The sequence below is a fragment of the Polypterus senegalus genome, chromosome 14, assembly GCF_016835505.1.
Source record: "Polypterus senegalus isolate Bchr_013 chromosome 14, ASM1683550v1, whole genome shotgun sequence".
Classification (NCBI taxonomy): domain Eukaryota; kingdom Metazoa; phylum Chordata; class Cladistia; order Polypteriformes; family Polypteridae; genus Polypterus; species Polypterus senegalus.
This window is the reverse complement of record NC_053167.1, coordinates 20,653,784-20,669,601: the sequence shown is the minus strand read 5'-3', so window position 1 is coordinate 20,669,601 and position 15,818 is coordinate 20,653,784. Positions and strand designations below refer to the sequence as shown.

The 15,818-nt window shown below is 41.6% G+C and overlaps 2 protein-coding genes across 9 annotated transcripts in view; one reads left to right on the top strand and one right to left on the bottom strand.

Moving 5' to 3' along the window:
- Positions 1–15,818, bottom strand: part of adnpb (activity-dependent neuroprotector homeobox b) — a 128,941-nt gene that overhangs the window by 30,346 nt on the left and 82,777 nt on the right. The gene's annotated exons all lie outside the window — the stretch shown is intronic.
- Positions 6,536–8,829, top strand: LOC120515191. Its single transcript, XM_039735941.1, has 2 exons — positions 6,536–6,540; positions 8,211–8,829. The coding sequence occupies exons 1-2, from the start codon at positions 6,536–6,538 to the stop codon at positions 8,827–8,829; spliced, it is 624 nt and encodes a 207-aa protein (XP_039591875.1).

Sequence of the window (15,818 nt, the reverse complement as noted above, 5' to 3'; positions counted from 1 at the left end):
TGTATACTTAAAAGCACGTATTGATTTTTTGATTGTTTGCTTTTCTTAGCAAGCGCTCTCTCTGACATTCTCTGCTCCTGACGGCGCTCCTTTGAAGATATGTTTGCATTCTTTTAATTGTGAGAAAGAGAACTATCATCTCTGTCTTGTAATGGAGCACAGTTTAAACATTTGACTAAAGGGTGCTATTTCATGTCTAGAGGGCTCTAATAATGTTAACAGGGTGGGAGAGTTTATAAGGGCTTAAAATATATAAAAATAACCATACAAACATATAGTTTCTACTTCGCAGATTTTCACCTATCGCGGGGTTCTGCAAGCGCAAACCCCTTGATCGAGAGGATTATTGTGTGTGTGTGTGTGTGTGTGTATATATATATATATATATATATATATATATATATATATATATATACATACATACACACACACACATATATATATATACATATATAAATAAATATAAATAAAAAGGCTGCAGTTATCAGCACAATAAAACAGCAGAGAAGCCGTGGACTAAATAAAAAGGCTGCATTTATCAGCAAGGAGACATGAATACCGCGGCGAAGCAAGGAAGGGAATAAGAGAACGGAGTGATGGACGGCCTTATATGGGCTGGCAGCCAATTACGTGGGAGGCGTGGGCATGGGGGACTCAACTACACAAGCTTGGAACACCTACCCTTGGCCAGTTTCACCCATTCCTCTTTGCAGCACCTCTCAAGCCCCATCAGGTTGGATACTGCTGCAGCACGTGTGGATGTGTCATCCTGGAGAAGTTGGACAACTTGTGCAACTTCTGTAGGGTTAAGGAATCGCCTCATACTGCCAGTAGAGATAATTACTCAAGCCAAAACAAGCACAAGTGGAAAATCAGCCAAAAAAGATCCAGAGGGAGAAACTTGAAATGACCTCCACATGTAAAACCAGTCCTGTTTTGAGGGTTTTCTAATTGTTGCCACTTGAGTGCACCTGTCGTTAAGTCCATGAACACCAATACAGCTGAAAGTGATTAACAATGACCTCAGCTGCTTAACCAAAAAGAAAATTATCAGACAGGTTTAATTGATTTCATGCTAGACCCAATAAAAAAAGTGTTCCTTTAATTTTTGTGAGCAGTGCATATATATATATATATATATATATATATATATATATATATATATATATATATATATATATATATATATATATATATATATATACATACACACACAGTGGGATGCAAAAGATTGGGCAACCTTGTTAATAGTCATTTTCCTGTATAAATCGTTGGTTGTTACGATAAAAAATGTCAGTTAAATATATCATATAGGAGACACACACAGTGATATTTGAGAAGTGAAATGAAGTTTATTGGATTTACAGAAAGTGTGCAATAATTGTTCAAACAAAATCAGGCAGGTGCATAGATTTGGGCACCACAAAAAAGAATTGAAATCAATATTTAGTAGATCCGCCTTTTGCAGAAATTACAGCCTCTAAACGCTTCCTGTAGGTTCCAATTAGAGTCTGGATTGTGGTTGAAGGTATTATGGACCATTCCTCTTTACAAAACATCTCTAGTTCATTCAGGTTTAATGGCTTCCGAGCATGGACAGCTCTCTCTAACTCACACCACAGATTTTCAATTATATTCAGGTCTGGGGACTGAGATGGCCATTCCAGAACGTTGTACTTGTTCCTGTGCAGGAATGCCTTAGTGGATTTTGAGCAGCGTTTCGGGTCGTTGTCTTGTTGAAAGATCCAGCCCCGGCGCAGCTTCAGCTTTGTCACCGATTCCTGGACATTGGTCTCCAGAATCTGCTGATACTGACTGGAATCCATGCATCCCTCAACTTTGACAAGATTCCCAGTCCCTGCACTGGCCACACAGCCCCACAGCATGATGGAACCACCACCATTTTTTACTGTAGGTAGCAGGGTGTTTTTCTTGGAATGCTGTGTTTTTTCCTCCATGCATAACCCCCTCTTGCTATGCCCAAATAACTCAATTTTAGTTTCATCAGTCCGCAGCACCTTATTCCAAAATGAAGCTGGCTTGTCCAAATGAGCTTGAGCATACCTCAAGCGGCTCTGATTGTGCTGTGGGCGGAGAAAAGGCTTCCTCTGCATCATTCTCGCATACAGCATCTCCTTGTGTAAAGTGTGCCGAATGGTTGAACGATGCACAGTGACTCCATCTTCTGCAAGATGATGTTGTAGGTTTTTGGTGCTGGTCTGTGGGTTGACTCTGACTGTTCTCACCATTCGTCGCTTCTGCCTATCCGAAATCTTTCTTGGTCTACCACTTCGAGCCTTAACTTGAACTGAGCCTGTGATCTTCCATTTCCTCAGTGTGTTCCTAACTGTGAAAACAGACAGCTTAAATCTCTGGGACAGCTTTCTGTATCCTTCCCCTAAACCATGATGGTGAACAACCTTTGTCTTCAGGTTATTTGAGAGTTTTTTTGTGACCCCCATGTTGCTACTCTTCAGAGAAAATTAAAGGAGGAGGGAAACTTACAATTGACCCCCTTAAATACTCTTTCTCATTATAGGATTCACCTGTGTATGTAGGTCAGGGGTCACTGAGCTTACCAAGCCAATATGAGTTCCAATAATTAGTTCTAAAAGCTTTGGAATCAATAAAATGACAACGGTGCCCAAATTTATGCACCTGCCTGATTTTGTTTGAACAATTATTGCACACTTTCTGTAAATCCAATAAACTTCATTTCACTTTCTCAAATATCACTGTGTGTGTCTCCTATATGATATATTTAACTGACATTTTTTATCGTAACAACCAACAATTTATACAGGAAAATAACAACTATTAACAAGGTTGCCCAAACGTTTGCATCCCACTGTGTGTGTGTGTATATATATATATATATATATATATATATATATATATATATATATATATATATATATATATATATATATATATATATATATATATATATATATATATATATATATATACACACACACACAGGGTGGGCCATTTATATCGATACACCTTAATAAAATGGGAATGGTTGGTGGCACTAATGTGGCACATTAGTATATGTGAGGGGGTGACCATGGTGGCCATTTGGAAGTCGGCCATTTTGGATCCAACTCTTGATTTTTCAATAGAAAGAGGGTCATGTGACATCAAACTTATTGGGAATTTCACAAGAAAAACAATAGTGTGCTTGGTATTAACGTAACTTTATTCTTTCATGAGTTATTTACAAGTTTCTCTTTGTTTACAGCCATTGACATGTCGCAGAGGTTAACACATGAGGAGCGGATAGAAATTGTGTTGATGTCGCGTGAACGCAGTAACCGGGTCATTGCAGCAGATTTCAATGCAAGACACTAAGGGCACTAAGGGGCCTAAAGTGTGCTAAGGAAACATCCCCCACACCATTACACCACCACCACCACCACCAGCCTGCACAGTGGTAACAAGGCATGATGGATCCATGTTCTCATTCTGTTTACGCCAAATTCTGACTCTACCATTTGAATGTCTCAACAGAAATTGAGACTCATCAGACCAGGCAACATTTTTCCAGTCTTCAACTGTCCAATTTTGGTGAGCTTGTGCAAATTGTAGCCTCATTTTCCTATTTGTAGTGGAGAAGAGTGGCACTCGGTGGGGTCTTCTGCTGTTGTAGCCCATCCGCCTCAAGGTTGTGCGTGTTGTGGCTTCACAAATGCTTTGCTGCATACTTCGGTTGTAACGAGTGGTTATTTCAGTCAAAGTTGCTCTTCTATCAGCTTAAATCAGTCGGCCTATTCTCCTCTGACCTCTCGCATCAAAAAGGCATTTTCGCCTATAGGACTGCCGCATACTGGAGGTTTTTCCCTTTTCACACCATTCTTTGTAAACACTAGAAATGGTTGTGCGTGAAAATCCCAGTAACTGAGCAGATTGTGAAATACTCTGACCGGCCCGTCTGGCACCAACAACCATGCCACGCTCAAAATTGCTTAAATCACCTTTCTTTCCCATTCTGACATTCAGTTTGGAGTTCAGGAGATTGTCTTGACCAGGACCACACCCCTAAATGCATTGAAGCAACTGCCATGTGATTGGTTGATTAGATAATTGCATTAATGAGAAATTGAACAGGTGTTCCTAATAATCCTTTAGGTGAGTGATATATATATATATATATACACATACATATATATATATACACACACACACACACACAGAATCTCGCTTATCCTACCTTCGCTTAACCAACATTCCGTATTATCCGACGTCCCACCACAAAAACAAAACAAAAAAAACGCATCAATCAGCAACAAGAACTGCTAGTTGCGAGCGTGAGCATAGTCTATTTTTTGTTGCTCCCGACTCTACCACAGCTAATTACAGTGGAACCTTGGTTTGGGAGCATAATTCATTCTAGAAATGTGCTTGCAGTCCAAAGCACTTGTACAGTAAATCAATGCGAATTTCTCCATAAGAAATAATGGAAACTCAGATGATTCGTTCCACAAACCAAAACTATTCATATAAAAATGATTAGTACAAAATATAAAGTAAAAATACATAAAGCAAATTAACCTGCACTTTACCTTTGAAAAGAATCATGGATGGTGTGAGTGAGTTTCTAAACTATTGTGGGATTCCACCCAACGGGAGGACACGCGGAAGAGCGTCCCAAAGCAATCACAGTCTCCCAGCGCTGTAGCAGTTCGCCATAAAGGCCAATCCGAAAAGATCGCGGACATGCTATAAGCGCCTGCCATCGATGGATGATACAAGGAACATTATAAATGCGCAGGGCACAGTGTTACTTTGCCCCAACCCTGCCTGACTGCTGTGTCTTGTGTATAGGAGAAAGGTAGATCCCGCTAAAATAAATAACCGCGCTCTTGCTGTTTAGCTTAATAAAGCTGGTGTTGCTAAAAGTACTGAGACTTCGCTTCGAGTTTTTGGGTGCAAGACGGGGACTCGCATGTCACAGCACAAACACACACACGCAGTCACAATGCTGTGGCAAACAGTATACGCTCATACGGATGTTGACTATATGAGTGACACACTTAAGGCTCTAGAAACTGCAATTAATTACATTGAGCAACAAGAAGCTGCTACAGGAATCGACATAATGAGGCTGCAAAGATGGTGAAACATACTATGATCAAAAATGTCTTTAAATCATCACAGGACTGAACTTTAAGTACAGTACATACTGTATTTGACGCCAGACAATTCTGTAACTGTAAGTTAATTAATTCTGTTTTGTTGTAAAACATGATTATTAGGTTCGTAATGTGTAAAATTAAAACATAGTTCGACGTTTAATAGGAGGGTGTGTGGAACGTCGTCTCTCCGGCATCATAATCGCCTTCCTCTTTTGTCCGAGGAGCACAAACCTGGAACTGGCTAGATCTCTGTAGGTGGGTATCTATATACATAATTCACTAAGGCAAGACACCCATGGAAAGGCAAAGACAACCATGAAAAGCACGCCGGAAGGGGCATGGATTCACCAAGCCGCCGACAAGTAAGACACCTATGGCGCACGCAGGAAAGAGCCACCCCCACCAACTCTAAGACCATTGGATACGAAGACAACTCGCAGAACCAAGCCCACCAACTCGGACACGACGACACAGAAAAAACGGTGTTGTTTATATTCGTCTGTCGTAGAGGCCACATGCAATTCCGAGCCACATTGACTGTTCATACAGGCATGTTTCTTGCGGAGGTGAATCGCCATATGCAGCGTGTAAAACGGTTTGCGAGGGGTATCCCATGGGATCCTTAAAACAATCCTTTACAACTGAGGTTGAAACACAATTAAGTAAGCAGTCTTTAAAAACCGAGTTTTCGGTTACGACGCACGAACGCGTGCACCATAGCAAACTGTTTTACACGCTACAGTCAGCAATTCGCATCCGCGACAAACACGCGTCGTCTTAGATGCTCCTGCAGGAACACGGAAGACGTTCCCCTGCCCACCAACACTCCTTTTTCACCGGCCCGCGTCTACCCTCGCTCTCTAGGGATTCACACTGCCTGCCCATGTGCCCGGACGCAAAAACTCACCGACCACCCAGTTAGTCCCTTTCGTCTGTGCTTGGAGTCCACATACACGTCTAGCCACGTTGACTTTTCATTATTCTTTTCGGTTTCGACACACGACTGCGTCCACCATGAAAAACCATGCGAAAGGAACAACGAAGCCCTGCCCAAAAACTCTACCCCTCCTCCCACGTGCTCAGGAACGCACCTCAGACCACTGCCCGACAACTCAAACAGCTCAACACACATATACTCACTCGCTTTGGTCTGTGCTGCGGTCCAAATCCAGCTGTGAGCCACGGTGACTATTCTTTTGCCCTCCATGGCTACCGCTTCAAATGTATTTCATGGAAACAACACTTCTTTCAATGTTATAGAATTTCCTGCTTCAGGTAACTGCTTGTTTCTGTCAGTCGGGTTTTGTTGGAAAAATGTCATTGACGAAACTGTTGCTCTCCAACTTCGTAACATGGCTGTTAGCTTTGTTTGCCAACATTGGGACAACTTCGGTGACATGGGGTCCGTTGTTGTTAGTCACAGAGGCATTGTTATACAGTCTGCTCAACAACACGCTGACTACATGAATATGTCCGGAGTCTATGGTGGCGAGGCAGAAATTGTGGCAATGTCCCAAATCCTTCCAGCTACTATCAGCATTTACTTCCAAGAACGTCCTCATGCCTCTTCTCGAGTTTACAATCCGGCCCAGTGTCTTTTCATATCCGTGCACTTTAGCGGTCCTTTAGATCATGGGCATTACGAGGTTCTCATGCCTCTCAAATACCCACATGATAACCTTCTTGTGACATCTTTTGACTCTGTCGGTATGTGCACACAGGGTGCACACCCACTTGCTCGCCACACTAATGTGACGTCACCTGCCCACTCTCCTCTTCCTGAAAAACATTTAAAGACACACTCCCCTGAACACACGCATTCCACACAGGACTTTCAATGTACCTTTTGTTCCAAAAGCTTCAGAGTGCACAGATATCTGAACGCACATTTAAAATAACACAACACTAAATGAATGATGCACTGTGAACATTGCCAACAATGCTTCAAAACAACTCGCGCTCTCAACAAACACTTATGAACTCATTCCACTCTCACCGTCAATTGCACATTTTGTAGCGAGGACTTCACAAGCGAGATGGATCTCCACAACCATAAGCAGATCCATTTAACACAAAGATTTGTATGCAAAATTTGCTACAAACACTTTCGCGCACGCAGATACCTTACTAACCATCTCAAAACACATTCCCTGCTGAATTCTTTTCAGTGTCAACACTGCTCCAAAACCTTCACACGCCAGAAATCTCAAAGCTCATTTAAACATCCACTCCACTGAACAAACGCATTCCAAACAGATCTTTGAATGCACAATTTGTTCAAAAACGTTTAGAGTGCAGAGATTTCTCAATATAAATTTAAAAACACACTCCACTGAACGAATTATGCAATGTGAACATTGCCAGCAGTGCTTCGACACAACTCATTCCAATTCCCTTCAGTGTCAACACAGCACAAAATCGTTCATGCACAAACATCGCATTCACTTATCTGCAGCTTTTCAAGAAGATACCGCCATTCACGTCCAAGAACATAACATTGGCCTACCTACTGCACTATGTGCTTCTTGCAATGCTCTTCATTGGCCAGCAGAGGTCAACAAATCCGGACATTACACTAAGTGCTGTCATGCCGGCAAGGTGTCTTTGCCACCGCTATCCAAACCCCCTCTTTTATTAGAAGACCTCTTGACTGGCTGTCCCGAAATTACTGTGATCATATCAGGGAATACAACTCTGCTTTAGCTTTTGCGTCAATGGCCGCACACATCGCTCAACCATCTGGACAAGGACCGTATGCTTTCAGAATCCACGGTCAAATTTATCACCAGGTCTCTCCTTTATATAACAATCCTGACACGTCACCACAATACGGTCAGCTATATATCTTTGATTCTGCTGAGGCTACCAGTCAACGTTTGCAAAAGGAATGTAATAGCGCTTGCAGTGACATTTTGTTGCTTCAACTAGACATGATACGACAGGTTAATCCCTTCGCAAAGTCTTACATGCAAATGCATGACATTATCACTCACAGTAACCCTGTTACTGCTGTACGAATGGTGTTCATGGAAAATCCAGGTCTGGATATGAGAAGGTATAATGCCCCGTCAGACCTGACATCATTGCTTGCGTCTTTCATATCAAACTGCGACATTTTCTAACAGATATTCTGGAAAGGAATATTTTCGGCAATGTTCTCGCTTACATCTTCGTCATTGAATTCCAAAAACGAGGATTGCCTCATTGCTATATGTTACTTACACTTGACTCACAATCCAAAATAAGAACCAAGGATGATATAGACAAATATGTTTGTGCTGAGCTTCTAAATCCTGAAATACACCCTCGACTTTTCCAAATTGTCACTAAATGCATGGTGCATGGTCTGTGTGGCACGCTCAACGCCAAATCACCTTGCATGAAAGACGGCGCATGTACCAAAAATTTCCCGAAAGACTTCAACGTGGAGACTCAAGAAAACACACACGGCTACCCCATATACCGCAGAAGACAAGGGATAACTGCCATTGTTGGCAAATACGATATCGACAACCGTTGGATAGTTCCTTACAATCCGTTGCTTTCTCAGAAATTCAATGCTCATATTAAGGTTGAAGTTTGCGCGTCCATTCAATGTATCAAGTATCTTTATAAGTATGTGTACAAAGGACAGGACGCTGCATCAATTGCACTTTGCAGGGAGCCAGCTGATGATATTTTTCCAACATGACGAAATACATACTTTCCTTGACGGTAGGTATGTTAGTGCTCCTGAGGCTATGTGGTGTTTGAATGAGTACAGCCTATCAAAAAAATCTCACGTCATTACCCGACTACCAGTTCATCTGCCGGAACAACAACTCGTCTTCTTTTATGACGGTCACGAGGAACAAGCGCTCCAAAGACACCCACACAAAAACACTATGCTGTTAGCATGGTCTGAACTCAACAAAACAGATCCTTAAGCTGTAGAGTTTCATTACACTGATGTTCTGCAACATTACACATTTCAAAAATCCTCTGGAAAATGGAAAGAGAGAATCAGAGGAGGGACAAAAGTGATCGGTAGAATGCCTGTTGTTGCCATTAATGACACCGAACGTTATTACCTCAGACTTCTCCTTACCCGTTGTGTGGGTATCACAAGTTTTCACCATCTACGAACAGTCAATGGTATTGAATGTGACACTTTCAAAGAAGCTTGCCAAGAATTAGGTCTTCTTAAAGACGACAAGATATGGCATGATACTCTTTCAGAAGCATCCCAGATACGAATGCCACGATTCTTGCGAGAAATGTTCGTTTTCATCTGTGTCTTCGGTGAACCACACAATGTTCCACACCTTTGGGACATGCATAAGCTCTCCCTTTCCGAAGACTTTCTCGCAAAATATTCCACAACCACCACTTGCATGTGTGCTCTCGCTGACATTAATGAAATGCTGCAACCACATGGCTTCAGCATGCACAAATTACACCTACCACCCCACCCCCCCCAACATTCCTCCACTGTGTCATTCATCTCCCACCTTCGACACTCAGGCTGAAAACTTGCACGCTATAGAACACTACGACAAACTCAACAAAGAGCAGAAACATGCTGTTGATACTGTTTTACATGCTGCATATAACAATTCCCATCCCCGATGCTTCTTCTTGGATGATCATGTAGGAACAGGGAAAACCTTTGTGTACAAAACCCTGATTCATACCATCAGAGCTAGGGGAGACATTCCTACAACTGTAGCATCTACAGGAATAACTGCAACATTATTACCAGGTGGACGAACTGCCCATTCTGTTTTTAAAATACCGTTGAAGCTCACTACTACTTCCACATGCAACATCAAACCTTCCTTACCACATGCTCAACATCTTCTACAATCCAAAGTTATTATATGGGACGAGGCGCCAATGACACATGCATACGCATTCCAGGCAGCTGACAGGTTATTACGTGACCTCAAGGGTGACACGCAGCCTTTTGGAGGCAAAACAATACCATTGGGTGGAGATTTCCGACAAATTCTCCCCGTCATTATGCGTGGCTCCCACGCGCTTACTGTCGCCAGTTGCATTAACAAGCACCCTTTGTGGCGTCACATGCATGTTCTTACACTGACAACAAATATGAGAGCTCTTCCTGAAGAACAGCATTTCGCACAATGGCTCCTTGATGTCGGAGACGGGATAAACGGAACACCTGTGACATTGCCATCACATTGTTTTCCTTTAATTTCTGATCCCGTTCAACAACTGTATGGCGATATCGACTTTTCAACTGTCACTCTGCAACAATTCAGCACGCGAGCTATATTAAGTGTCACCAACAAAGACTCACTACACCTTAATGAAGAAGTGCTAAAGCTTATCCCTAACAATGAGGTGACTTTCATGAGCGTGGACTCCATCGTCACAGATGATCCTGCAGATCAACTTTTATTCCCTGAGGAATTTCTTAATAGTCTTACTCTTACTGGCATGCCTCCACAAACTCAAAATTAAAAATGGATCCGTCATCATGCTTCTCAGAAACCTCCTGCCTGCAAAAGGTCTTTGTAATGGCACTAGACTGTATGTTAACTCCATTCACCGTAATGTACTGGAGTGTAAAACTATCACATCTGCAACCTCACTGTCCTTATTCCCCAGATATGCCTGACCCCGTCAGATTCAAATTCGCCTTTTACTTTTACCCGAAGACAATTTCCTGTTCGATTGGCATTTGCGATAACAATAAGGCACAAGGACAAACTTTCAAAAAGATATGCCTGTATCTGCCAAAACCAGTCTTCACTCACGGACAATTATATGTTGCTCTCTCCAGAGTTCCATCTTTTCAGTCACTTTCTATTGTATCCTCAAACCCTCCCTTTTTAGACAACTGTGTCTCAACTATCAAACAATTGTGTGGCGTTTGTTATGCCGCGGGTTCACTATTGTGTTGAATTTTGCTCTCTCCAGAGTTCCATCTTTTCAATCACTTACTGTTGTATTCGCACACCAGGGTTTACCGTTTTAGACAACCGTGTCTTTCCAGAAGTGTTTAGCATTCAATAAATAATTATGCATCAGATTGAGCGTGTGTCTACCCGGCACAGAGAGGCGTGGGTAAGCCGTTGAACCCCATTTGGGCTGCAAACCGTGGAATTCCCACTAAGTGCGACTCATATGCTCCCACTAATTAGGTCCCTACCCTTTGTACACACCCCCCTCCCCTCTTAGCTACTACCGTGGTTGGGTGTCTTGGTGGATTATATTTAGAAAAACAGCCAAAATCGCTCAGAGCAATGAAAAGTCTACGTGAGTCACAGGTGCATCTGGACTGTGCAAAAATGACGACTCAAGGGACGAGTTGGAGGTGGGCACATGATCAGGCAGTGCAAACTGAACGAGAAATCGGCAGATTGGCATGATGGAGGGAGCGGAATGGACATCCTTCTCCTCTCCTCCCGTTCTATCCTCCGCGCCTGAGCGCCGTCCACCCCCATCCCTCCGTCTGGGAGGAGAAGGCGCAATGGTGGTCCGCCAATTTTCAGTCACAGACGATTGTGTGTTGGTTCGTTCCGTGCATTGTTACAATGTTGCTTTTCTTGCTGATTTATTACATTACCGATTTTTCAAATGTTGATTTTCTCCCTGTGCTTAAAAATCATTAAAAAAGCCTGATTATGCGGTGTATGGTACGCTGCGGGTGGGCTAGTACCTTTTATTACTCTGGTCACTCTGATGGCCTGTCATACTTGGGGAGAAGTGACGTGTGGTGATGTTCAAGGCTGAAGCAATGACTCCTTCAGAGTCAGATTTACAAATATATGAACGCAAAACTGTAGCTTATTCAATATTCATTTGGCTGATTGCACATCGACTACTAGTTATGTTTCAAATCTCATCAGCATTCTTTACACAGAGATACTGTAGGTAAGGTACATATTTGGCTGAGAAAGAAAGTTAAATTTATAGCGGTTAGAGAGAATGAAGAGAGCGTATTTGCTCTGCACCCTTCATGTGTTCTAAATTTACCATTACAATTCCACAATTCATACTCATTCAATACAAATGAAAGTACAGAGTGGTGAACAAAAAAGAAAAAAAAAAAAAACAACACAGATTTCAATTTTGACCTTTATTGAAATATTTAGTTGTTTTTGAATTGATGTTTTAATCAATTTTAATATAAACTGTTCAACAAAAGGATAACAGGTAAAGCAAAAAATATTTTAAGGTCACAATTTAGTTTTTAAAAATTGGATTGTTTTTTCTTAGTCTGATCCCATTATTTATCAAATTGAAAATCGTTTATTATCTTACCTTTACAGTCATATGAAAAAGTTTGGGAACTCCTCTATCATTGACTGAGCTTTCAAAGTAGCAACTTCCTTTTAATATATGACATGCCTTATAGAAACAGTAGTATTTCAGCAGTGACATTAAGTTTATGGGATCAACAGAAAATATGCAATATGCATCAAAAAAAAATTAGACAGGTGCATAAATGTGGGCACCCCAACAGAGATATTACATTAATACTTAGTTGAGCCTCCTTTTGCAAATATAACAGCCTCTAGATGCCTCCTATAGCCTTTGAAGAGTGTCTGGATTCTAGATGGAGGCATTTTTGACCATTCTTCCATACAAAATCTCTCCAGTTCAGTTAAATTTGATGGCTTCCGAGCATGGACAGCCTGCTTCAAATCATCCCATAGATTTTCTATGATTTTCAAGTCAGAGGACTGTGACAGCCATTCCAAAACATTGTACATCTCCATCTGCATGAAAGCCTTTGTAGTTTTCGAACTGTTTTTTGGGTCATTGCCTTGTTGGAATATCCAACCCTTGCATAACATCAACTTTGTGACTAATACTTGAACACTATCCTGAAGAATTTATCCAACCCTCGACTATAACAAGGACCCCAGTCTCTGAACTAGCCACACAGCATGATGGAACCTCCACCAAATTTGACAGTAGCAGGTGTTTTCCTTGGAATGCAGGGTGGTTCTTCCGCCATGCAAAGCACTTTTTATAACTCAACTTTTGTCTCATCAGTCCAAAGCACTTTGTTCCAAAACAAACCTGGCTTGTCTAAATCAGCATTTACATACAACAAGCAACTCTGTTTGTGGCGTGAGTGCAGAAAGGGCTTCTTTCTCATCACCCTGCCATAAAGATGTTCTTTGTGCAAATTGTGCTGAATTGTAGAACGATGTACAGATGCACCATCTGCAGCAAGATGTTCTTGCAGGTCTTTGAAGGTGATCTGTGGGTTGTCTGTAACCATTCTCACAATTCTGCGCATATGCCACTCCTGTATTTTTCTTGGCCTGCCAGACCTGGGTTTAACAATAACTGTGACCGTGGCCTTCCATTTCCTGATTACATTCCTTTCAGTTGAAACTGACAGTGTAAACCTCTGAGATAATTTTTTGTAGCCTTCCCCTAAACCATGATACTAAACAATCTTTGTTTTTTAGATGTTTTGAAAGTTGCTTTGAGGATCCCATGCTTTCACTCTTCAGAGGAGAGTCAAAGGGAAGCACAATTTGCAACTGACCACCTTAAATATCTTTTCTCATGATTGGACACACCTGTCTATGAAGTTTAAGGCTTAACGAGCTAATCCAATCAATTTGGTGTTGCAAGTAATCAGTATTGAACAGTTACATGCATTCAAATCAGCAAAATTACAAGGGAACCCACATTTTTGCACAGCCAGTTTTTCTAATTTGATTCAATTTCATGCAACTAAATACTGCTTCACTAAAAATCTTTGTTCGGAAAACTCACATGTTCCTAGGAAATGAAAGACATGCCACTGTTATCTTTTTTGTTGAAAGTAAATTATGCAGTCTGAGAGGGTTTCCCAAACTTTTTCATATGACTGTATTTATAAATGAAGTCCATGTGCCTATTCTTCTCCACAAATATCTCCATCACTTTCTCGCAAAAGTCCTCCTTATTTTCCTTTAGTTTAAAAAGTCTTAATCTTCTATTTTGGCCGTCAGTCATAACAAAAAATAAAAATAAACGGACCGCTGCAGTGCACTTGACTTTCTGATGTCATTAACTTATTGGCGCCCAGAGCCTCTGCGTAGAAGAACCGAAAAGCAACTGAAAAGCAAGTGTTAGGCTCACTTCCACCCCCTTCGGTGCGAAACGATAGTGTCTTCCTCATCTTGTGCCTTTTCAATGCGGTTTTATGTCTGATCAGCAAGACTAAATATGTCACACACATTCATTAAAGACTGTGTAAAGTCAGGGTGTATAATAAACGTGTCTGCAAACATTATATTGGCGACATAGTGAGACAGCAACAGGCAAGCACAAATTGCATGCATCAATCCAGTTTGAGGTGAGGTAAGGAGTCTCGCTACTACCACACCTCGTGTTTCTCCCCTTTATTTGAAAAGGAAATGCACAAATTCAGCGGTTTTGACTATAAAAATTATTGGAATCATACAAAAAAAATGTATAGTACAAACCAGAAGACAAATTTATTTTACGTTATCAATATTAGTTTGTGTTTTTTTTTTTGTTTTTTTTTTTACTTTTCATGAGGAGCCTCCCCTGACCACACACCTCTGTCAGGGAGTAGCTGTTGCTGTGGTGGATCAGCTTGTTCTAAAGGTGTCTGATGTCACTCCTTTCAACAAGCATATTATGAGACTCAGATTAAGGTACTCTCTAAATGCCTTGTCTGTTGTCTCAGTCTATTCTCCGTTCACAGTGAGTGATGTGTTTTGTTCACAGCTTCACTCTGTGGTTGATGAGTGCCAGGGAGGTGACAATCCTCTGGATATGAGTGATTTCAATGCGACCACTGGCACTGACAGGGTTGGCTATCACTATTGTGTTGCTCCACATGGATCTGGCAACCATGGTAAAAGTGGCTCCATGTTCCTTGACTCTGCAAAAGGTCAGGGTCTGTGGATCCCTGGATACAGCGCCCTGAGTCACATTGTTGGACTTGGTACACCAATACTAGTGGTGTGGTGAAGGAGATTGGTAACATCCTCGTGAGCAGACACTGAAGGATTTAAAATAAGTGCAGGGTCTACAGAAGTGTCCAGTTTGTGAATTTTGTCCACAGGCTTTTTGTTGCTACACTGAAGATCCAGCCTTGGTTCAGTAGGTTACCACCTAATACAAGACTTGGACAGACTCCAAGATCAAGCTGTTTCTAAGGAGACTGCGTGCAGTTTGTGTGATGAACTCACAGACTTGGATTCGACTGCTGATCTTAATGTGATGTGGGAGACCTTCTGTGACAAGACCCTGAAGGTTGTTGAGGGTTGTGTTGGTGTTGCCATTGTGCCCTGAAGGAGGTGTTTTTTTTCCTCACAGGGCAACCTAGATATCATTGAGAGGAGTTGCAGCACACAACTTGATAGCAGCCCTGGCCTGGACTGTGAACTGAGGAGGACGGCTGCGAGGGCAAATAAGGAGGCATTCGTTAGAGGAATCTGTGAGCTGGTGACACACCATCCATGGTCTAGTGAACCACGTCCTGCTTACAGAAGAATCAAAGCATTACACACTATTTGATATTTCCCTTGTTAGCAGAAAGGTCACTGCATACATACTGTTCCTAAGTATTTGGAGAGTTATTTTCATAATGTTGGCACTATATGCAACCACAATGGATTTGAAATGAAGAAATTATTACATGATTGTGTAGACTTTCAGCATTAACTCATTTAGAAATGATCGCCATTTCTT